This window comes from Bombyx mandarina, chromosome 06 (genome assembly GCF_030267445.1).
Source record: "Bombyx mandarina strain Sakado chromosome 06, ASM3026744v2".
In the NCBI taxonomy this organism is placed as follows: domain Eukaryota; kingdom Metazoa; phylum Arthropoda; class Insecta; order Lepidoptera; family Bombycidae; genus Bombyx; species Bombyx mandarina.
In genome coordinates, this window is record NC_143213.1 from 12,668,206 (window position 1) to 12,692,237 (window position 24,032).

Below are 24,032 nucleotides of genomic sequence, written 5' to 3' on the forward strand. Positions count from 1 at the left end.
AGAACACATTTAGCCTCTCTACGAGACACGCGTGATACATATGAACCACAAATACGTCAAAATTAATTTCTTACTACTCCAACTTATTACGTACTGATAAAGTTTAATTTCCCAAGACACTTTGTGGAACGTGACTTACGACTATCATTGGGCGCATTGTGTACTCGCCTGTGTGTCTCAAGATAAGTGGCATTCATGTTCTGATGTCTATAAATTGCGTTAAACATGTATTACCGTGTGGAAATTGAAATCGTCTCACCATTTACATTGAACCTAAAAAACTCGAACCTGATTCAAAGTCGAATAAAGTGATTAGAACGATCTTACCAGACCTGATATTACTCCAGGTATTACTGGTGGTAGGACCTCTTGTGAGTCCGCACGGGTAGGTACCACCGCCCTGCCTATTTCTGCCGTGAAGCATTAATGCGTTTCGGCTTGAAGGGTGGGGCAGCTGTTGTAACGATACTGAGACCTTATAACTTTAATCTCAAGGTGGGTGGCGCAATTTACGTTGTAGATGTCTATGGGCTCCAGTAAACCACTCAACACCAGGTATGCAATAAAAAAAACCTCAATAGAAGATTTAAGGTGTTCTTAATGAAATTTAATATACTAACAATTTTCTGCTTTACATTCCTCGTATTAAGACGTAAAATATTCAATCAAATGTATTCATACAAACCAATCTTGCACATACATATCAGATCTTCGACTGAAACATTTAATAACAAACAAAATTTCGGTTTAAATCCGGCTAAAACCGGATATTAAAGCCGGACCAATTTCTAGCGGTCGTTTTGTACATTCCGAAATATGCGAAGCTCTATATCTACATTGCACTAGTGTCGCTTCTGTGTGACGTCAAAAAGGAAACTTTAATTCGTTTCTGGGTATTCAAAGTTTCAAACTCATTGAAAATAAACAAAAAAAATGTATTTTCTTCGATTTTTGCGACTCGTAAACATAATTAAAATCACTTCGACAACTATAGGGTGGTCCTGCCCCTGAGATCCAAAAACACATCCTGTTAGCAGGTTTTTTTTTAAAATAATTATTCAATAATGATTTTTTTTAAATCGGTTGTCTGTAAAGTCGGTTTACTGACGATAGTTGAACGTGACAATAAGAAAATACTGATGGAATTGTTTCATTTTTCAAAAGAAAATTTTTATTTTATTTGTTTGATAGATAATATTTTGTATGGATATAGAAAAGGAGGTAAATGGAAATCACTATTGAATTGATCAAGTTAGATTAAAATTTATTTGTACGCATAAATACAATTATGTAATTTTTTTTTTACAATGTGGCTCTTTGTCGCTCTTTGCGCGCTCTCGTTTGCACTTCAAGCCTTTAAATGGAACGCCTCAGAGCGAGGTAACGCCGCATGAGTCATGTTTTTTCGTGCATGCAGCCGGCTCCATCGAATTATAAGACGTTGTCACGTAATAAAAAACTAATCTCCTTAACACGCATTTTTTTCGCTATCATTACCGTTATCGTTGAGAAGAAAAACGATATGAATCTAAAAAATGACCGCTCATTTCACCGAGCCTCCGACTCAGGCAGCTTTCGAAAGCTCAGCTTTCAGTCTCCGTTCGCGGTCGAGGCAAGCACACGTCCCGTCTTCCGTAACTTTCGTTCTGAACTTATCGATGTTTTTTTATTGTTTTTTTTTGTGAATTCTAATACAATATGAGTTTTTGTGGATTAGGTAAGAAGCTAACAAAAATGTGTTACGTCTAGTTTTCTAACAGGATTGCTAACTTTCGATGCCCGGTAAGGATTAATGTTTTGATATTAACTGAAGCATTTTTATAAAATATATATAGATGTGTGCTTGTAACAAAATAATTCACCAAGAATTAGTAGTAATTTTGTTTTGTCGTAGCACGCAGTGTACCATAAATTTTAGAACGACTCAAGTGCGAGTTCGGCGTTAAAAGCTAAGCTAAGCTTTAAAAAAAAGCTGACATGATCGTGATAAGATGGCCCTTATACAATTCAATTTGGGGCTTTGATCTCATATTTGTCAATGTTCATAAGCTCCCGTAACCATATCAGCTCACGAGAGCCATATAGGTTCACCTATGCCTATGCCATATGTTTTTGTTTAAAAAGCACTATATGTAAATTAATTTGTATTTATCGTTTTTATTCTTCCGTTAAAAGCTTACTTGAAATCAACATTTGAATTTAAGGTTTCTAGAAAATTTCTTCATCCAAATATCCGCGTTAAAATGCGCTAAAAAAATTGTTAACTTGAGTGAGTGTATTCTTTATAAATTTCCTTTCATTTCCACAATTTCTAGTTCAAATAAAACCTGTAAACGTTTTGTCAAAATAAACACGAGTAATGTTTTAAGGTGGAAACACGATGCTTACGGCTGAAACAATACGAATAATCAAAATCTTTTTACTGCCGTAAGATTTCCATCTTTTCAAAGTATCCAAATAAATGGTCGCTTTTGTTTTTGTTTTTAATAAAAAGAGATCTGTTCTATCATTGTAGTGATTTTAACTGAATTTATACGAGACATTCTGAATTTTTCTTTATAAATTTTGACTTCTTTAAACCTTGACGAAGAGCTTGTAAACTATTTGAAATTTTCGAAACACAATTGTGTATATCATTAAAAGGAGAAACCCCATTTTGGGCCTAAGCGTTACACGAATGGGATATGTACCAAAAAATTCGTCTATTTTGCTTGATTAACCTATTAAAATCTTAGCTTCATTGACAATGGCCAAGTGTAGAAAATAAGTTGAATTCAATTTTTTGTTTTAAACAATCTTTGTAAACATCTGCAACACTTATTTCAATATACGTAACTAGCTCCACAAACGTGCGGATTAGAATTAGAACATCCATAAAATAGGATCGATTTAGTGGAAATCAAGTGTAAAAAATAATTAATACTCTTTTGCTTTAGGATAAATGACTGTTTTTATAGGTATTTTAATCAATGTAAATAGAGTATGGCCATCGAATCGTGACACAACTACTTACAATGGCGGCAATTCAAAATATCTACAACTGACAACATTAAATATAGCATGAAAGGGTAGTTTTGCATTTTTATATTAATGTGACTATGCCATAGAAAAACACAAATGTATCAAATCGTGTTATGTTATCTTTAATGTTGCCAACTGAAGATATTTTGGATTTTGCCGTAAAGCAGTAATGCGTTTCAGTTTGAAGGGCGGGGCAGCCGTTGTAACTATACTGAGACCTTAGAACTTATATCTCAAGGTGGGTGGCGCATTTACGTCGTAGATGTCTATGAGCTTCAGTAACCACTTAACATCAGAACTAAAATGAAATGAAATGTGATGAGATAATATGGGAGCACGTAATGATTTATATTTTATATAAAAAAGCTATCATATAAATATAGTATTTCATATAAAAAAGTTTTCATTAAAATTAAAATAAGACTGACCTAAAGGTCTTAGTTACCAGGTCATAAAATCCCTTAAAAAAATCATTTCGTGCGCAGCGCGTTTCGCATTACGTTGTTTTTAATTTTTGGCTTTCGTTCGTTTTCGTAAACAACCTAACGCGCGATTTCTCGTAACAGGTTCCATTTTTATTTTAAAGCAACCTGTTGCTGCAACAGGTTTCGTAAAAAATTACTCATCTTTAGTAGGAAATAGCCTCAAAAATATCGTTTTTATTAAAATATCTCGAACAATAAACATAACCTAAAATGTAAACATTGTCTGATTTTACCAATTTGGCCATTGCTGGGAGACCTGAAAATTGGGCTCATGAAACCTTCTTAGGTATTGTAACTTATGCCCAAATTCTAGCACTGTAACGCCAGGCCCAAGTTTGTATGGATTTCGGGTTTGTCCTTTAGACAACTAGTTGTACCCGTCCGCTTCGCTGGGGATTTAAAATTAAAATTATTATTTCTCACCCCCACAAAGATTCTCATCATTAACGCCCCCGCAACTGGTGTAGGGAATCCAACACTCATATAAATATTAGCCTATCCATTAAGTACATGTATTTTCTACATGGATACAAAGTGTCAAGTCAATCGGATGCACGGTTCATTAGTTATAACGGAACATCCGTAAAGACCACTGTAGATTTATATATTAGTATAGATAGATTACATTTTATTTTATTTTATACTACGACAAGGTCTTTCGTATCCGTTTAACAGAGAAATCAAACCGCTTTTTTATCATATGTGGTCATGTTAAATACTTGTGAAAGTCAATAAAAGCACTAACAATATAAACACTGTTTCGGTTAGTTTTTTTTTATTGCCGTTATAGGCAGACGAGCATACGGCCCACCTGATGGTGAGTGGTTACCGTCGCCCATGGACTTCAGCAATGCCAGGGGCAGAGCCAAGCCGCTGCCTACCGCTTAATATTCTCCACAGGCCTCTTTTGAAGAAGGACATGTCATAGCGCTCGGGAAACACCCTGGAGGGGAGCTCATTCCATAGCCGGATGGCACGTGACAAAAAAGACCTCTGGAAACGCACTGTCGATGAACGCAGTGGTTCCAGGTAATATGGATGAACTCTGCTCCGATGGCGGGAGGTGCGATGATAAAAACGAGATGAAGGGATCATCTCAAACAATTCCTCAGAGCATTCCCCAGTTGACAAGAACAGACACGATCACCGCGTTTATTAATAATTTTTAACTATTACACATTACAAGTGGAGACAACTTGTGAGGACACTATAGTCGGATTTTTAATTAGACGAAGCCAGCTGACAGTAGCTAATGTCACTTTGTGAAATAATGTTGCTATATTTAAAGTAATAGTGATGCGTTCAGTTCTTGTTCAATCACATGAATGAACAATGAGTGTGAAGAGTTAATCATTAATTTCAAATTATAAAAGAATATAATTTATATATTACAATAAAATTGTATTAAAGTGCTCCAATATATGTTACTAGTAGTATGTAACTACAAACAGTTTTTTTTTATTTTCATTACCTACCTATAATTATTCTATTTTATACATCTATAGTTTCAACTATATGATGTATTGGAAATAGGACAGTCTTACAAGCTTCCTCGCAATGTTTTCTTAATGTTTAAAACACTCGATATTCGGTACAGGTAGATACTATAGGAACATAATATTTCGTCGAAAAGTCGTTGGTATGTACAAAGCACGCCTAAAATTCGAACCCCGTACCCGATATCGGCAATTCGGCACAGCGACTATTCACTAGACAATCGAGGCAATTTCATTAATTCAGGAGTTTTTTCAATCGTTCGCTTTGTCACAACACTATTTTTATTTCATCAAAAACTGACAACACAGTAAACGTCAGTTGACTTCGTCTAATAAAAAATCCGACTATACGTACCAGTGGGGTACCCTAGGACAACAACAACAACAAACAACAATTGTCAATCTGGGCGTCCTTTGATGTCTCCGGTATACGTCAAAACACGACATTATTATAAGCAAATATAAGAGGCATTTTCCTTCGCCTTTCCACCTATATTCTGCCGCGAATCGGTCATGCGTTAAGCTTTGAATGTAATACAATAAGAAGCTATAACACAATAAAAAATGTACTTCAATTTGATATCTCAGAGAGAGTAGCGAAGTTCATTTTATAATGGCTAAGGATTCCAGTAACATTGGATTAAATAGGCCGTGACCTACTTCACCCGTCTAGATGAAAAATAATAATAAGACTGATATATAGTCTAGTTCTAAGCTCAGGATTCTCCTTAAGTGTACTAATCAACATTTATTTTAGTTTATTGTCCTAGTACGCAGACAAGCATACGACCTAACTGATGGTGAGTGGTTACCTTTCATTAACGATGCAAAGCCAGAGGAGGAGACAAGCCGCTTTTTTTCCCTATCTAAGCTAATAGCCTTGAGAGGCTATTTCAGCTTCGCCCTAACATGTAGGTGAGCTCACGGGGCTCAAACCGGAAGTGTTGCTAACACTGGCCCTAACAAGAGCTGTGCTTCGCTGAATCTACCACCGGATCGGAAAGGCAACCCACTGAGAAGACCGGCGAGAAACTCAGTGGGATGCAAGCCACGTCCTACCGTTAAGTAATCTCCACAAGTCTAGTTTGAAGAAGGACATGTCATAGCGGTGGGGAAGCATCGCAGAAGGGAGTTCATTCTAATAATACCAGTGGTGTATCAAAAGACCTGCTTGTTTGATCCAAGTAGTTCCATTGTTCGTCACGCGGACCGAACACTAAAGTTTTGCGAACGAGTCTGATCCGCTCTGCTAACAAATCGTGTTCTCCACTCTCGATCTCTTCAATTCCATATTCGGAGACTTTCGATTGGGGATAATTCTTTCTTTCGTAAAAAACATATGTTTAGCGCTATTGAAATTTTAGTATGTGATGGTAGCTATCATAGACCACAAGATTACTAACGACATTTTCAAGATAAGTTTGCGTACAAATATCACGACCTTTTCTTGCCGCGTAATAGTGTACCTAATATATAAAAAGCTTCCAAATACGAATTATTAAGTATTCGTTCTAAATAAATTATAAACCTCTTCTTCTTCTTCTTTATCGTTTCCTCACTGCTGAGGATCGCAACCACGAGTGACTTTCCTCTATAGTGTTCGGTCATGATTACCAACAACCGGTTTCTTGACCAGATCTGACCATCTGGCTGTTGTTCTGCCCACGGGACGCTTGCCTTCTATTTGACCCATAATCATGAGCTTCTCTAATTCATATCTGGGAGACCGCATGTTATGTCCGAAGAAGCAAATAACACGTTAAATAAACACTAGAGGTCCCGCAGTAGTCGAAATTCGACTATAATTAAATGGAATTGTAAGTTTGTACACTATTATGATTGTATTTTATACTTCTATAATCACAAATCTCGCCAAGACTACACTATGGAAAATATTAACAAAGACAAACATATTTATTCTATTCTCCATTTGACAACAAAAAGAACAAAAGTTTGACAATAAATAGTATGCATGCGTGTATGCGTTAGATACATGGTATGTAGTGTGTGTAATGTTTTCTTTATTGATTTAATGTATCTTTTATGCATTATTTAAAAAAAATATTAGCATTGTGCACTTCTTCTCTATAAGTGTGGAAAATTTCATACTCCTCCGTCCGCGCAATTTTCGTAAAAAGGGATACAAAGTTTTTGCTTCACGTATTAATATATAGATAACGTAAACCTCTAGGATCGCTCGAATAAAATGGTATTATCTGAAAAACAAGACAATTTTAAAACTGCCAGCGTCGTTATTCTGTCAATAAAACACAAAACGGAATATCGAAACAGCCTATAAACATTCAAAAGAACGTTAAGAACCAAACACAGATCACGAATCCGGACGCTATTTCCCGAACACGTAAATTTTACAGCAGAAATCACAAAGGTTCGAATCGTAAAGGTGGAATGGAAAGCCCATTAACGTTACAACGAAATTAGTTGGTTACAATGTTAATGAAACACTATAAAATTGATACCTCCAGCTCTAACACTAGGCGCAGGCTGAGGAATCCCGGTAACCCTACTCGTCGAACTCGACAAAGAGGTCGACGTGCAACCTAACCCATGCATCAGCCCGTTGAGTTTCTCGCCGGATCTTCTCAGTGGGTCGCGATTCCGATCTGGTAGTAGATTCATTCGCGAAGCAATTGCTCTTGAGTTGTTAGATCTCCTTCGGAGGCGCTCGGGCAGTTGTTAGCAAATCCCAGCCCTCCTGGCTGAGCCTTTGCTCGCCCACCTGTCCTGGTGAAGCTGGAAAGGCCTCCGGGCCACCAGTAATCTTTCAATCATAAAAAAAAAAAACTATAAAATTGTTGTTTAGCTAGTTCAATGTTGTGCCCAACCCAGTATTAGCGTTTGTAAGGAAATAGATTTACAGTTTACTTGGCAGTACGCGACGATTACGGCATATCAATGTAAATTACGAAGATCATGATTATTTCGGAAAACCTCTAACCGGAGAAATTTATTGGCGAGGACTCGTTACGAAAGCAAGGCGGTAATGGTCGAAAAACGCGTAAATAGTAGCTCTCAGTGACCGAGATCGCATCTCCGTACCATCTGATTAATTATTAATAAAGTCATTACAGCCTAAAAGATAAGATACCCGATACACTCGTATAATCACGACAATGGCGAGCCTTAAACGTAGACAGAAACCCATTTTTCTAAGGAAGTACTTTCGAAGAAAAACTTTATCAACAGATAAATTTATTACTACCAATTTGTAGGTATACCCTTTCTATTCCTGTCTTGCATGATACATTCATTAGACATTTCAGTTTCAACATACGACTTCATGTCTCAAGATCGGTAACGACATGCATCTTGCAGTTTCTTTCAATCGCCACCCGCAAAAGAGCACAATGCACGTAAAATTAAACTTTACTACCCAATATTGCAACGAAATTTAAATAGTCGGCTTTGTTTTCACGAAGGATTGAACAGAATACAAATACGTCGTAAATTATGTATATTAAAACTTATTTATTTATTGTAGTCTGGTCTAGTCTATATATAAATGAATTGCTGTTAGTTTCGCTAAAACTCGAGAACGGCTGGACCGATTTGGCTAATTTTTGTCTTGAATTATTTGTGGAAGTCCAGAGAAGGTTTAAAAGGTAGATAAATATGAAAATGCTCGGAATTAAATAAAAATAATAATTTAGTTTTTCCTTTGATGTGTACCCCGTAGGACGGATTCATTTTGTTTGTTTTAAACTTATTTTATACAAAAGCTTAAGTCTTTTATTTATCTATTAAGGCACTACGAATTCTGCCGGGCTAGCTAGTCTATAATAAATATAATATTTAACAGTGGTGGATGTGGAATATGATAATATGTATTTTGAAGGAACGTTTTCGAAACAATTTACTAGGATAGTAGACTCATGTTTGTCCGAAGTCTATTAAAAGTGTTTATCAAGACTATACTGAATATGTTAGATTTTTTTGGATTTTTTTTTATTGCTTGGACGGGTGGACGAGCTCACAGCCCACCTGGTGTTAAGTGGTTACTGGAGCCCATAGACATCCACAACGTAAATGCGCGACCCACCTTGAGATAAGTTCTAAGGTCTCAGTATAGTTACAACGGCTGCCCCACCCTTCAAACCCAAACGCATTACTGCTTCACGGCAGAAATAGGCAGGGTCGTGGTACCCGCCCGCGCGGACTCACAAGAGGTCCTACCACCCGTATACGCAACAGCTTCAAAATCGATTCAATCATAACGGTAATGCCTTCCGCAGCTAACTTCGCTTTTCATTACGGGCTAAAAGATTCTGCAAACTTATCAGAACGTTATATCCAGTCACATACATTATACATTTGCGTCATCGATTCAGACAACGACTCTAGCAAAAAATAAGTGAGATTCCTAGAACGGTTGGTCAAACTAAAATAGCTCTTAAAACTGCTGAACTAGGCTCGCAATTAAAAAGGCGTTGGGTTATGTTGGACCCTTATCTCCGTTCACGTTGTGCTTATCTCACGACATGTCCTTCTCAAACAAGATTTACGGAGTGTACTCAACTGTAGGCAGCGACTTGGTTATGCCCCTGGCATTGCTGACGTTGATGAGCAACGGTAACCACTCACCACCAGATAGGCAGTATGTTCATCTGCCTATAAAGACAATAAAAAAATCTAAGAATTTAATAGCTCTCACTGGCGTCTTCCAAACCACTCTTTTCCTCTTAAGCTATGAGCAGCAAAGCAGCATATTTCTTAACCTATCGAGCCAATAAAAATAGAATCTCACCATTAAAACAATAATTCCAATAACGTAAGCAGTGTGATGAAAACAAAAACCGTTCTTCAATCCAATCGATACAAAATTATTTCTGATCTCATACCAAAATAAACTGATATTGATGTATGTATGTATGTATGTATATGTAACGTTCCACGTTTGATCTCAGGGCTCGTCCGTGATAAACATATTCATATAAATATAGAACATGTGTAGACTTCACATATAGTGTCCATTCCATACAGCAGCTATGTATTGACAGTCGTGAATAAATACACTTCACATATGCGTATGCTTTACAAATTTGTAGATGAAGATATCTGCGACTGATTTTATGAAAAGTTTTCATTAAATAATTAACTATAAAATTGTAGTATATGGATTTTAAGAACTCAAGAAATGAACCCGCAGAAACTGAAAAAGAATCCGTATATGAGCAGTTTTTTCTCTTCCAAAATTAAATTTCCGTATAATTTCGAAGAACGAATTTAAGGAATCCTGAATGACAGTCTGTATATTTGTATATTGTCTACATTTTGCTTTTCATTAATGTAGACAGCGATATGAAAGCCAAATAAAAACAAAGAGTCCAAACACAAACAATTGTCTTTACGCGCGCGCACTTTAATTATTAGAAGCCAAACACTTGTCAATTCGGTTGGTTATTTTCCGACAACTCACAATAATACTTCAGTTTTCGTGAAACTGCTAAATTGCAAACGTAACTTTTCAAATTCTTTTTTAAGCTCAAAATACCCATCTAGTATTTTATTGAGCTATTAATATTTCAGTGTTCGTAAATATGCATGTTTTCACTTAAAGATTTATTGAGCCATTAATATTTGCAAGAGTTTTAAGTAAATATTCAATTCTGTTTTTTTTGTTCTTGTTTATTCTTGACAAATAATTACATTTTTTACTTATTTTATTCAAATAGTCAAAATAGTTCTAACATAGACCTAATATTGGTAGCATGGTCAGTGCCGACCCCACATAGTGGGATAAGGTGGAGAAAAAAAAAAAAGAGAGGTCATTGATAACACCACCAGATCTTCAAGAATCATTGTCGAAGATTATTTTTGAATTTCATAACGTATATCCTCTTAATTCGGCTCTTCTAGATTTCAGTTCATGCAGAATCAATAGGTTGCGTCATCGGCTAAGTTTATCTTGCGTTGATTTTTATGACCTTGGGCCGTGGCTTTTACCCTCTTCGCCTACCGAGTCTCACATGTCCGATGTACCTAGATACAGGAGGACAAGGCAGCGATTGCCTGTTACCGCAAAAAAACATACGAAGCCTTTTGTCTATATTTATTTTAGTTTCACTCAGAAACTCTTAAGCATGTCTTAACTCTGAGATATTGCTCAATTCCGTTGTGAATTTGTTTTTAAGACAGTCTCATCTTCATTGGAATTCCTGTAGAAGGTTCAGATTCTTTTTTATAGCTTCGTCAGAGCCTATTTTTTTCCCCTCAACCTTCTCGTTTCCTTCAACACCAATATGTTGGATACTGCTGAGTCCTGGAAGGCTATGCTCGACTTCTGCGAGTGCACCATCTCGCAGAAGGATGCGGCGGGGCGAGTGAAGCAAAGCTCTCCTCACTACGCAGAAACCCGCCGCCGCCGAGCAGGGGGTCGGGACCGGGGTCGTATCCGTGACCTGGCCCCCTAAGAGCTAGGGGTCCCACCCGTTTTGTGCGGGGAGAGACCCAGACGTGGGGTGGCGTGCTTTGCACGCTCACCCGCAGTAGGAAGCCGGGTGATGGTAGACCGCGTTCCCCCGACCGCTCTGGGGGAAGGTGTAATGCGGCGCCATCGAAGCGGGCTCTCGGCCCGCTGAACGAGGGAACCGGTGGTTGTGTCGCTGGTGGCCGCCGGTCCGGCGTCCGTGGGACGGTGGGATGGATGTAATGTGCTCTGCGTCAACCCTGTCCCGCCGTTTCAATAGCCCCGACTGGGCTCCGGCCCGGTCCGAGGTAGGGCGCCGGTTTTGAGCGGCAAGAGTTTTTAGTGAGGTTCAACTCCCACATACCCCACCTGCCGCGCGGGTGGGGATCCGGCGATTTTCTCCTGTGGAAAAAAAAAAAAAAAAAAGCAATAACCCCATAAAATTGTATGAAAAAGGATAAACGCTTGGTTTTAAGAGGCATTATTTGGACATTATTACTTTAGTACAGTCACATATGCAATTGTAAATTACGTGTAGTTTTCAGTGAATAAAGTCAGTATAAAGCAAAGTGCATTTTTTTTAAAAGGAGATAGCCATCGTATATCACATAACCTCAACCGACACTGTTGTGACCTAATTTATGAAATCGGTGGGTCGCGTTTCCGATCTGGTGGTAAATTCTGGGAAGCACTGCCCTCGTTAGAACCAGAGTTAGCAACACTCCGGTTAGAGCCCCATGAGCTCACCTACACGTCCAGGAGAAGCTGAAATAGCCTCTCAAGGCTATCAGCATCGGTAGGCAAAAAAAGGAGAAGTCGTCGTGGCCTAACGGATAAGACGTCCGTCGCATTCGCGTTGAGCGATGCACCGGTGTTCGAATCTCAGGCGGGTACCAATTTTTCTAATGAAATACGTACTCAACAAATGTTCACGATTGACTTCCACGGTGAAGGAATAACATCGTGTAATAAAAATGAAACCCGCAAAATTATAATTTGCGTAATTACTGGTGGTAGGACCACTTGTGAGTCCGCGCGGGTGGGTACCATCACCCTGCCTATTTCTGCCGTGAAGCAGTAATGCGTTTCGGTTTGAAGGGTGGGGCAGCCGTTGTAACTATACTTGAGACCTTAGAACTTATATCTCGAGGTGGGTGGCGCATTTACGTTGTAGATGTCTATGGGCTCCAGTAACCACTTAACACCAGGTGGGCTGTGAGGTCGTCCAACCATCTAAGCAATAAAAAAAAAAAAAAAAAAAAAAAAAAAAAAAAAAAAAAAAAAAAAAAAAAAAAAAAAAAAAAAAAAAAGTTAGGGCATATTAACTTTTTTTTTTTTTTTTTTTTCGGAGCAGTACGGCTTCAGAGAGGGCCGCTCGACTATCGACGCAATTCTGCGCGTGCGGGCCCTCTCCGATGAAGCCGTATCCCGGGGCGGGGTGGCGATGGCGTTATCCTTAGATGTAAGGAACGCCTTCAACACCCTGCCCTGGTCGGTGATCGCGGGGGCGCTGGAGTATCACGGCGTCCCCGCATACCTCCGCCGACTGATCGGCTCCTACCTCGAGGGCAGGTCGATCCAGTGCATCGGACACGGTGGGGCGATGTACCGCTTCCCCGTCGAGCGCGGTGTTCCACAGGGGTCTGTCCTGGGCCCCCTGCTGTGGAACATCGGCTACGACTGGGTCCTGCGGGGCGTCATACGGGGTCCCCTCCCCGGGCTGAGCGTAATTTGTTACGCGGACGACACGTTGGTCGTGGCTCCGGGGAGGGACTACCGGGAGTCTGCCCGTCTGGCGTGCGCAGGCGTGGCACACGTCGTCACTAGGATCCGACGGTTGGGGCTCGAGGTGGCGCTCGACAAAACCCAGGCCCTGTTATTTCACGGGCCGGGACGAGCGCCACCTCTGGGTGCCCACCTCGTGATCGGAGGCGTCCGCGTCGGGGTCGGGGTGACCGGTCTTCGGTACCTCGGCCTCGAACTGGATGGTCGGTGGAACTTCCGCGCTCACTTCGAAAAATTGGGCCCTCGGCTGATGGCGACGGCCGGCTCTCTGAGCCGGCTTCTTCCAAACGTCGGGGGTCCCGATCAGGTGGCGCGCCGCCTCTACATGGGGGTGGTGCGGTCGATGGCACTATACGGCGCGCCCGTATGGTGCCACGCCCTGACCCGCCAGAACGTCGCCGCGCTGCGACGTCCGCAGCGCGCGATCGCGGTCAGGGCGATCCGAGGATACCGCACCGTCTCCTTCGAGGCGGCGTGCTTGCTCGCCGGGGCGCCACCCTGGGACCTGGAGGCGGAGGCGCTCGCTGCCGATTACAGGTGGCGTAGCGACCTCCGCTCTAGGGGGGAAGGGCGCCCCGGCGAAGGAGTAGTTCGAGCGCGGAGGCTCCAATCTCGGCGGTCCGTGCTGGAGGCGTGGTCTCGCCGCTTGGCGGACCCGTCGGCCGGCCTCCGTACCGTCGAGGCGGTCCGCCCGGTTCTCGCGGACTGGGTGGGCCGCGACCGCGGATGCCTCACCTTCCGGCTAACGCAGATGCTTACCGGCCATGGTTGTTTCGGCCGGTACTTGCACAAGATAGCCGGAAGGGAACCGACGGCGCAGTGCCACCACTGCGCGGACCGCGACGAGGATGACACAGCGGAACACACGCTGGCGCGTTGCTCTGGATTCGACGAGCAACGCGCCGCCCTCGTCGCGGTCATTGGAGAGGACCTCTCGCTGCCGCGCATCGTGGCTACGATGCTCGGCAGCGACGCGTCCTGGAAGGCGATGCTCGACTTCTGCGAGTCCACCATCTCGCAGAAGGAGGCGGCGGAGCGAGAGAGGGAGAGCTCTTCCCTTTCCGCACCGATCCGTCGCCGTCGAGCCGGGGGTCGGAGGCGGGAATACGCCCGCACGTCCCGGCCCCTGTAGGTGGCGGCCTCCCCCCGGTGAAGGTCAAGGGGCGACCTGAGGGGGTGAGGCCGCGCGGCGCGCTACCAGCACTCTAGCGCGCTGCCGTGGAGTGATTAGAGCGACCGGTCGACGGTGTATCGCGTCCCGACCCGGCAGGCTGGTTCTGGTCCAGCGGGGTATTCCGGGACACCAGCGGCACCGTCTGGGCGGCCCGACGGGCTGCCGTACCGAGACGGCCGACGTTTCAGAGCCTTCGATTCGCCTCGAAGGCTCCGTCGGCTGGGCGTCCTTGGGGTGAGCCGCGCTGTCTGGTTGTAGTGTTGACCGCGGTAGCCCCCCTACCTCATCCGGGTTCTGACCTCGGAGGGGATCGGACGTCGGGTGTAAGAGTGCAGGGGAGTCGTTTAGTGGGTGGGCTCTAAAATCCTTGGGCCCGCGGTCTGCTCACAACACCATGCAGATCGTTGAGTCTCACATACCCCGCGCGCCCCTTTTGCGCGGGGACCTCGTAGGAGGTTCGGCCCTCTACCCGAAAAAAAAAAAAAAAAAAAAAGGGCATATTAACTTTTTACTCATACTAAAGATCAAGTACGTACTCTATCATCAGTGTAAAACTTTTTTATGGGCCGCCAGTGCCTCGGCGTGGCTTAGGACAAAGTTTATTTTTCGTATTACTCGCTCTTACTTTGAACAATAATGGCAAATTAAAGTCATATGATTCGGGCCGGAATGTATCTCGGCAGTAATGTGTAACTAGAAGAAAAAATAGGGACCGAAGGAAGAAATAAATTAAAGAACTGTTAATCCTAATAAGGATGATGTAATTGGATGTAGATGTTGGGTCGCTTACATGATAAATAACTAATGGAAGTAAACTGAATTACCTATTGTTAATTTGTCGTCGGAACAAGTACCTATTACAATTCTTAACCACAGAACAACTTCAGTAATTTTTTTTTCTTTTTTTTTCCTATCTATGCTGATAGCCTTGACAGGCTATTTCAGCTTCTCCTTGACGTATAGGTAAACTTACGGAGCTCAAACCGGAGTGTTGCTAACATTAGCCTTAGCAAGAGCAGTGCTTCGCAGAATCTACTACCGGATCGGAAACGCGGCCCACTGAGAAGATCCGGCGAGAAACTCAGTGTGTTGTCTATGGGTTAATTTCCTCGTCGAGCTCTTCGTCGCTTCAGTAATAAAGAGCAATCAACTTATCTGATCTCATTTACGGCATTGCCTACTAACAATGGCGGAACTAAGAAGATATATTCAGCTGTAAAGACTGAAAATGTTGCCTAACGACAACAATGTCTTTATAACAATAAGTGCGTCAGTGCCTCTAATGCTTCTATTCCACTTTGAATATTATACTGACCTCATGTTTAAAATACAGATTATGTAAAATTCTGCTATTTCCATTACGTATTTGCATCAAAACCTTCAACAAGAAAGAAATGACAAAGAACAACGATAAAAAAATTTGAATAGGCTAAGTTTTTTTTTTTCATTCGTAACGAGAACATCTTTGAAAGTGCCTTTTAGTGTTCGGCAGCCGGAAGGCAAATCCTTAATCGTTTTGTTCGCTATACATGTAACAGCCAGTATATTCGGAGAATAGAGGTGGACGTATCATACAAATCGATTTAAAATGAAATTAAATCTATTAACAAACATCAAGTAAAGATATTCCACTAACACACGGATTTTTTACTCCCTTCGAAGGCAGACCAACATATGCCGCACCTTTTTTCTTGAAAACCAGCAATTCCAGTTATATAGGTAACCGTTTCTGAAACTTCCTATAAAACCTCATTTGAAAGATGTCACAGTTCTCAAGAAAGTTCACGGAGAGAAACTCATTCCAGGTTGTAGAGATGAACTTTATACTGACTGTGGGTGATGCTATAGTAAAGGAAGGAGGAATCACCTCCATAACTTATCAGAGCACTCCTCTTAGAACATACGGATTAAAGAACAAGGTATATTTTGTGTTGGGTGTTGGTCCAAAGGCTAGAAATGATGTACATGTGCACATATGTCCTATCATGAGATGGATCTTAAAGTTAGTACAGAGATTTTGAAATTTATTTTTTTAAATTAAATTTCATGAGATTGTCTTTTAATTAGTCAAAATTGTAATCTCAAGCTAAACATTCAACTGTGAACTCCGATTCAGTAAATTTTGAAGATAATTGAAACTGATACTGATACTCGGCTTCAGATTGCGCATATTTCACATAGAATTTCAGAACTTGATATTGGGTTTGGTTTTCATATTATATAAATTTATGTGCGGCACTATTTACGATGATACAATTCGCCCCAGATCGTTGATCTAAAATTGATAGTCTAGAAATTGAAATTTCTTGCCCCTTTCATACGTACCTATCCGTACTAAAATGGTATTCGCAAACAATAGAGTCCAGAAACTTTCGGAGGAATTTTATTATGAGATTGCAATATTTGTACACGATCGTTGAAAAAAGTCTGTAGCTATGATTAAAGTAACTTACATATATTTCACAGTGGACCCCTGGAGCGGAAAATACACTAATCGGTTTTATCAATAATGTTTCTTAGTTATTCAGATTGGAATATTTATCCCAAATAGTATTGTTGTGCGGCTCGACCTGTTGTTTCAGATATACGGAAAGGATTTTCACCAAATGTTATTCCAATAAGAATTTTCAATTTCAAACTGTTTAGGGTTAAGGTTTTTACGAAGAAGGGAAGATCTACTCTGCTCGGTAGACCGACGGTCCGAATATTGTTTTTTTTTATGAATGAGGGATTACTGGTGGCCCAGAGGCCTTTCCAGTTTCACCGAATATTGTTGTTCGGAACTTGTATATATGCAAGCTTACCTTGAAAATGTTGTAAGCGAAATTGAGGCATCTGTCAAATATCTTGTGTTGTACGATGACCACCCGCCACTCACATATAACTATTATTAAATTTCGATTCACCCTGACTACAGAACCCTTTGCTGTTTGTTTTACAACACGCAAATGCCCTAGTTTTTTTTGGTTATGATATCTAATAATAATCGTAATAATATATCTAATAATTTTGACTACATAATGATCGCGACCCAGTCAGAGTGAAACAATTGACAAGAAAATCTAACATCAGCTGAATTGAAAGAAAATGTTTGCTGTCCTTTTCTCGGGAACTATAATAAAATTAACTGGCGCTATTATGTGAAATGGATTTCTTGCGTCGATAATCTTCAATGCTGAGGGTTGTTGCCTTAATATTTTTCTCCTGGATTATCCTGCGCCAATCCTGCTTATCCTCGGCAGCGCGCGGATGGCCTCGTAGACCCAGGTGTTCAGAGTAGAGTGCATGTGTGTGCTTTGTGCGATTTTTTAACGTTCTCGATAGCGTAAAAGTTAACTTAAATTTACATGCAGCTGGAACAGTGCCCCTAGCGGCAAACGTTCTAACTACATACAAATTTGACTTAACTTTTACGCTATAGAGAATGTTAAAGAGCTCACGCTAAGCACACTGATCCGACCAGCGCATTGAACTTGTGAAATGGATATTAAAACATTAAATTAAACAAACAAAAACATACCAGACTAACAAATTAGTAGACACACCGCATTAATCGATACGACTAAACTCATAATGCCGAATGGACAGATCAATTCGATTTTCATCACAAACTTTTTAAAATGTAAATTAAAATGAATTTGAAGTAAACCTTTCTGATTTTTAACAAACTTTCATTAGCTTGATATGTAAGTATCTTTGAACGTAATTTTCAAGGCTTTCTTCTGCTGAACATAAGTTTCCCCAAGCCTCGCCACAACCAGCGGCTTCGCGCTATCTACATACAGCGAATTCCCACAGCCTTCAACAGGTCGTCAGTACATCGCATGGGAAGGATACCCACGCCACGTCTTGTTGATGTTAAGCTGATATAAGGTAACTCATCATCACATTGAACAATATGCACCTTAAGGGATCACAATAGCCCTGCCACTAGTAAAGAGCTTGAACAGTTTGAAATAATCTATCGGTTATGGGACTTCAACTAAAACGTATTTTACGGTTTATTCTCGTGAGTGCCTAACTATCGAACGATAGTCCGTGACCACGAAAACTATATAGGATTTCAAGCGTTGAATATAGTCAAATAATAATAATAATAACTCAAACATTAATTATTATTTTAATACGACTTTCGACAAAAGAAAATGAAATAAATTTATTCGGTGCGACATACGATTCACTTCAAAGCGACCCACACGTCATTGGGTATCCGTTTAGGATAAAGTACACAGAGTAAAGGTACACAAGTAAAATATACACATACATGTTAAACAAAAACACAATACTTATCCAGGTTTATTTAGGTTAGTCATTTCAGCGACCCGTTTTATGGATTATTACTATTCTTTAAAACAAAGCTCGACACCTAAATTACATATCTTTTGACAAATAGCGATCCTAAAACGAATCTTATCATAACGTCAGCGAACTAACTAAGCATAAAGACTTGTCTGTTTCGTGAAGCAGCAATGAACGCGTAAAAAATTTAGGGGTCAATAACCGCACTCGTTCAGTAGCGCACCGTACCTGCTAGATGCAGATGCATATCTATTTTCATTCACAGTAGGTAGCGGCTTGGCTCTGCCCCTGGCATTGCTGAAGTCCATGGGCGACGGTAACCACTCACCATCAGGTGGGCCGTGTGCTCGTCTGCATACAAGGGCAATAAAAAAATAAAAAATAAAAAAAATTCAGTCACCCGATGGCTAGACAAGCTCTCTGTTAACCTAGCTCTTGAGCCCATAAACTTTAATGTAAATGCAGCTACTCTGTGATCGGTCGAAGGCGAAGATAGTTCGAAGGCCAATTTCAATGTACTACACACTACATTCGTAAAAAAACCATAAATATAATAGAATAACTATAATCATTGTGACCAAATCACATGCAATCGTCTGGCCCCAAATTTTGCTCTACTATAGAAACCATGGAGTGATAAATATGTATACCTAAATATATTTATAATATGACGCTCACACGGCAAGCAGTTATTTTAATGTTGACTTAGAATAGCTAGTCTAACTAACCAGCCTCGTCTTCAGCCGTGGGTGACTAAGGGATTCACCCAAGAGTGGACAACAGCATACTCTGAGTAACAAATCAGCGTATTGCGATCTTCAACCGCTACTGGTGTATTGTTAACCTGTATGTCTGGGCACCATCATTCTGGCTATTTCTGCCACGATTACCGATTTCAAGGTTGGGATAGCACTTATACTATACAATTGAGATTTAGACTTAATATCTCCAGAAGAGTGGCGGTATTCATGTTGTGATATTCATGGACTCATGTAACCATTTATCATTACCGTAAATTCCTTTATCGAATTAAGCAAGATGAAATTCTCATCCAAGGTCCCTTCCTCTTCCTTAGGCTCCCTCTTATAGGAATCGAATGGTTGGAAAAGTGCTCTCAAATTTCGAACACAACTCCGATTAAAATTATGTTTTTTTAATAATCTCACGTTGCTTTGTTTAGATCAAATTCTTTGCAGTCCAAAAACTTGGATTTAACTTTGTTATTTCCAGCTAAAAGGGTACATGTTCCGTTAATGTTTCAAACCGCTAAAAACATTTGCTTTCGTAAAACAAACTCTGTAATTACAAAACAAAATCGTTTGGATTTTGTCCGGAATGTTAGCTTACTTTATGGGACATGTAAATTTCGTTCGAAATAACATTCCCTTTTTAATGAAGCTGCTGAAATCTAACCGCGATTGCATTTGTTCAAAGAGTGCAAACGCTGTATTTCATAAAATGATTTTAAACGATTTAAAAAAATGGAAATGAAAAATATTGAATTTCGTGATTTTTATGTGTATTACCTCAGATATTTTTTCTAGTTGAACCGATTTTGTTTTATTTTTTATTTGAAAGTGCTAGTGCTCCTCATATCCAAATTTTTTTACCAAGTTGGGACCACTAACTTTTCATTTCATCCTTAGTAATGCATATTTACTTTGCATCTACTACATTTATTATACTATATTCTGAATTTTTTTTTTTTTTTTTTTTTATTGGCCTTGTAGACAGACGTGCATACGGCCCACCTGATGGTGAGTGGTTACCGTCGCCTATGGACTTCAGCAATGCCAGGGGCAGAGCCAAGCCGCTGCCTACCGCTTAATACTCTCCACAAGCCTCGTTTGAAGAAGGACATGTCATAGCGCTCGGGAAACACCGTGAAGGGGAGCTCATTCCATAGCCGGATGGTACGTGGCAAAAAAGACCTCTGGAAACGCACTGTGGATAACCGCAGTGGCTCCAGGTAGTATGGATGAACTCTACTCCGGTGGCGAGAGGTGCGATGGTAAAAACGAGATGCCGGTATCATCTCGAACAATTCCTCAGAGCACTCCCCATGGAACATACGGTACAAAATACAGAGGGAACCGAAGTCCCTCCGTAGACCCAGAGGTTCCAAACGATCCGTGAGACTGGGATTATCGACAATCCGAACGGCCCTCCTCTGTATGGAGTCAAATGGAAGAAGCTGGTATTTGGGAGCCCCGGCCCAGAGATGGGAACAGTACTCCACGCGAGGCCGGACTTGTGCTTTATAAAGCAAAAGCCTTTGTCCAGGCGTGAAGTACCGCTTCGCTCTGTTGAGGACTCCCAGCATTTTGGACGCCAACTTGGCTTTGCCTTCCAAATGACTCCGAAACTGGACATCGCTCGAAATGTCGACCCCAAGTATCCCAATACTCTCGGAAGGTTGCAGGGATACTCCTTGGAATTGCGGCGCCATGACAAAGGGGTCCTTCTTCGCAGTGAACGCGCAAACTTGTGTCTTTAACGGGTTGAATTGAACCAAGTTCAATTCACCCCATTTGGAGACTCGCCCCAGAGAGTTCTCCACTTCAGACACAAGTTTTGATCGTCTCTCTTGCACCACACTCCGAGAGAGACTCTGATGGCCGATATATCGCGCATCCCGCGTGCTGTCATCCGCATAGCAATGCATGCCATCAATAGACAGCATGTCATTGATATACAGGATGAAAAGCGTGGGGGAGAGCACCGAACCTTGTGGAACGCCAGCGTTAATGGTCATGGTATCAGAACAGTCACCGTCTACAACGACCGTGATGCTCCGCCCATCCAAAAAGCTAGCGATCCACTTGCAGAGACCCTCGGGGATTCCGTAAGATGGTAGCTTCGACAGAAGTGCCCTATGCCAGACCCTGTCGAAGGCCTTCGCGATATCAAGGCTCACACCAAGAGCCTCGCCCTTGCTCTCCAAGGCTTCAGCCCACCTGTGAGTAAGGTATACAAGAAGATCGCCAGCTGAGCGACCGTGACGGAAACCGTACTGTCGGTCACTGATCAGCTGGCGATCCTCCAGATACTTCAGGAGTTGTATATTAATTATTCGCTCCATCACCTTGGAAAGCAAGGAAGTTATCGCGATAGGCCTATAGCTCGATGGGTCCGACCGGTCACCCTTCTTGGGGATAGGGTGGACGTGGGCAGTCTTCCATGAAGACGGAACCCTGTTAGTGCAATAAGAGAGGCGATACAAACGCGTTAGCGCAGGCGTCAGCTCAGGGGCGCACGTTTTCAGAACCACTGCAGGGATGCCGTCTGGCCCGCTCGACTATGGACGTCCAGGAGTCGGAGTTCCCGCCTGACTGCACACTGTGTAAAGCAGATCTCCGGCAGGGAACTATCACACCGGAGGATGTTCGGTGGTGTGGCACCCCCGTCGTTCACAGTCGAGTTCGAGGCGAACAGTTTGACCAGAAGGTCAGCCTTCTCTTTCGCACTATGGGCCAGACTGTCATCGGACTTGCGTAGTGGTGGGAGACTAGACCTGCAAAAGTTACCTTTTGCAGCTTTGGCGAGCGACCAAAAAGCACGGCTCCCAGAGGGATAGCTCTTCAGTCGCTCGCCAATTCTAGCAACGTGCTCCGATTTCGCCCTGGCAATAACCTTCTTGTAGGACCTGGAAGCGGCGTTATATTTCCGCCTTTCCTCTGAGATGTTAGGATCCCGACGTCTCCTAGCATCATCCCATGCAACGTATGCGGACCGCTTGAGGTGTGCAGCATCCCTGCTGGCATTGTTATACCAGGGTCTGCTGCGACCCCCAACGGGCACTTCAGAGGAGGGGATAAACAATTCCATCCCCTGGAGCACCACGTCTTTAAGACGGTCCGCACAGACGTCAGGATCAGCAGAGGAAAAGCAGAACCACCCCCATGGGTAGGATGGGTAAAACTCACGCAATCCATCCCAATCTGCTGACAAATACTGCCAAACTCTTCGATACCTGGTCGTCGTTCGACGACTAGGACGAGAGAGTGGTGTGGCAGCACGGATAAGGCAGTGATCAGACGATCCAAGTGGAGCGTCGACCACCACACTGTATCCGGCTGGATCGGTGGTCAGCAGAAGGTCCAACAGAGAAGGCTCGTGCCCCTCAATATCTGGGACACGGGTGGGCTGTGTCACCAGCTGGGAGAGGCCGTAGGCCAAGGCGAAATCGTAGGCAGCCCGACCCGGGAGGTCAGTGGTTCTGGACCCCAACCACTCTTGGTGGTGAGCGTTAAAGTCTCCAAGAACCACCACCTCCGCAGATGGGTACTGCTCAAGCACGCGGTTAGTCCCCTCTTGCACATGCTCTATCAGAGCTGAACCTGCATCACTGCTGTGGGACCTGTACAGGCACGCGTAGACTCGGGTACGACCCCCGTGATCTACGCGCAGCCACAAGAGGGACAGGTCCCGTTGTTCGAGGCTTCGTAGACGGCGACAACAGACATCAGCCCGGACGAATACACACACCCCGGCTTTACGCAGGAAGTTGTGCTCCAATACGTAGCCGGGGTATTCAAGGTACGAAGTATCATCCGGAGCAGATATCTGCGTCTCCGTCAGAAAAAGGAGGGCAGGCTGCGCCGTCTCAAGATGGTGGTGTACGGCGTCGAGGTTGCTATGTAGACCCCTTACATTGCTGAAATCCACATTAAATGTGGAATGTGGAATCGCCGACAAAACCCTTTTCCTTTTTCGAACTTTCATTATTTATTTATTTTTAATTTTATTTGGAGAGTGGGATTGGGTGGGGTAGGATGTTCGAGGCGAAATCGTGACAATACCTGAATAAAGCGCGGAGCACAGTACGTGCTCGACCACGGGTTGCGTGAGCGACTGACGCAGGGCATGGAAGGGCCCCCAGTCCACCCTGCGTGCGATCGCCGGGATCCACTCCGGTCTCCGACTCCGGCACGACGACCGCACGACAGGATTTTACACCGGTTGGCGGGACAGCTTCCCGGGGCGGAGTTTAGTAGTGACACCCGGGTTCAGGTCCCCAACTTACCGGCGGGCGGCGGCGAACACCGTTTCACTGGGTCTCCCTATACCCCCGTCAAACAATCACGTCCCGCGAGCTCACACGCACGTCTGCTCCGCATGTTCCAGGTATCGCCAAGATTCACCCCCAACAAGGAAGAGGAAAGGGAAGGAATAACACTGGCTCTCCAACCCACCCGCCGGAACACAGCTAGGCTATTTGGCGGCGGACTCTAGTTGGAGGGTGGTCGCCAGCCAGTCGGACAAGTCCTACCACCGATTATGTATTCGGCTCCCGTTTTGCACCACCCAGGGGTCACTTGTAGGGAATCGCGGGTTAAACCTAC

General features: G+C 42.6%; 1 protein-coding gene across 2 annotated transcripts in view; it reads left to right on the top strand.

The window, feature by feature from the left end:
* The first annotated feature begins 1,611 nt into the window (after positions 1-1,611).
* LOC114253097 (uncharacterized) overlaps positions 1,612-24,032 on the top strand; it is a 41,337-nt gene continuing 18,916 nt past the window's right edge. For both annotated transcript variants that reach the window (XM_089728215.1, XM_089728214.1), the window contains exon 1: positions 1,612-1,782. In XM_089728215.1, the coding sequence (XP_089584341.1) occupies positions 1,776-1,782 (7 nt within the window). In that variant the 5' untranslated portion in view covers positions 1,612-1,775. The remainder of the gene's footprint in view (positions 1,783-24,032) is intronic.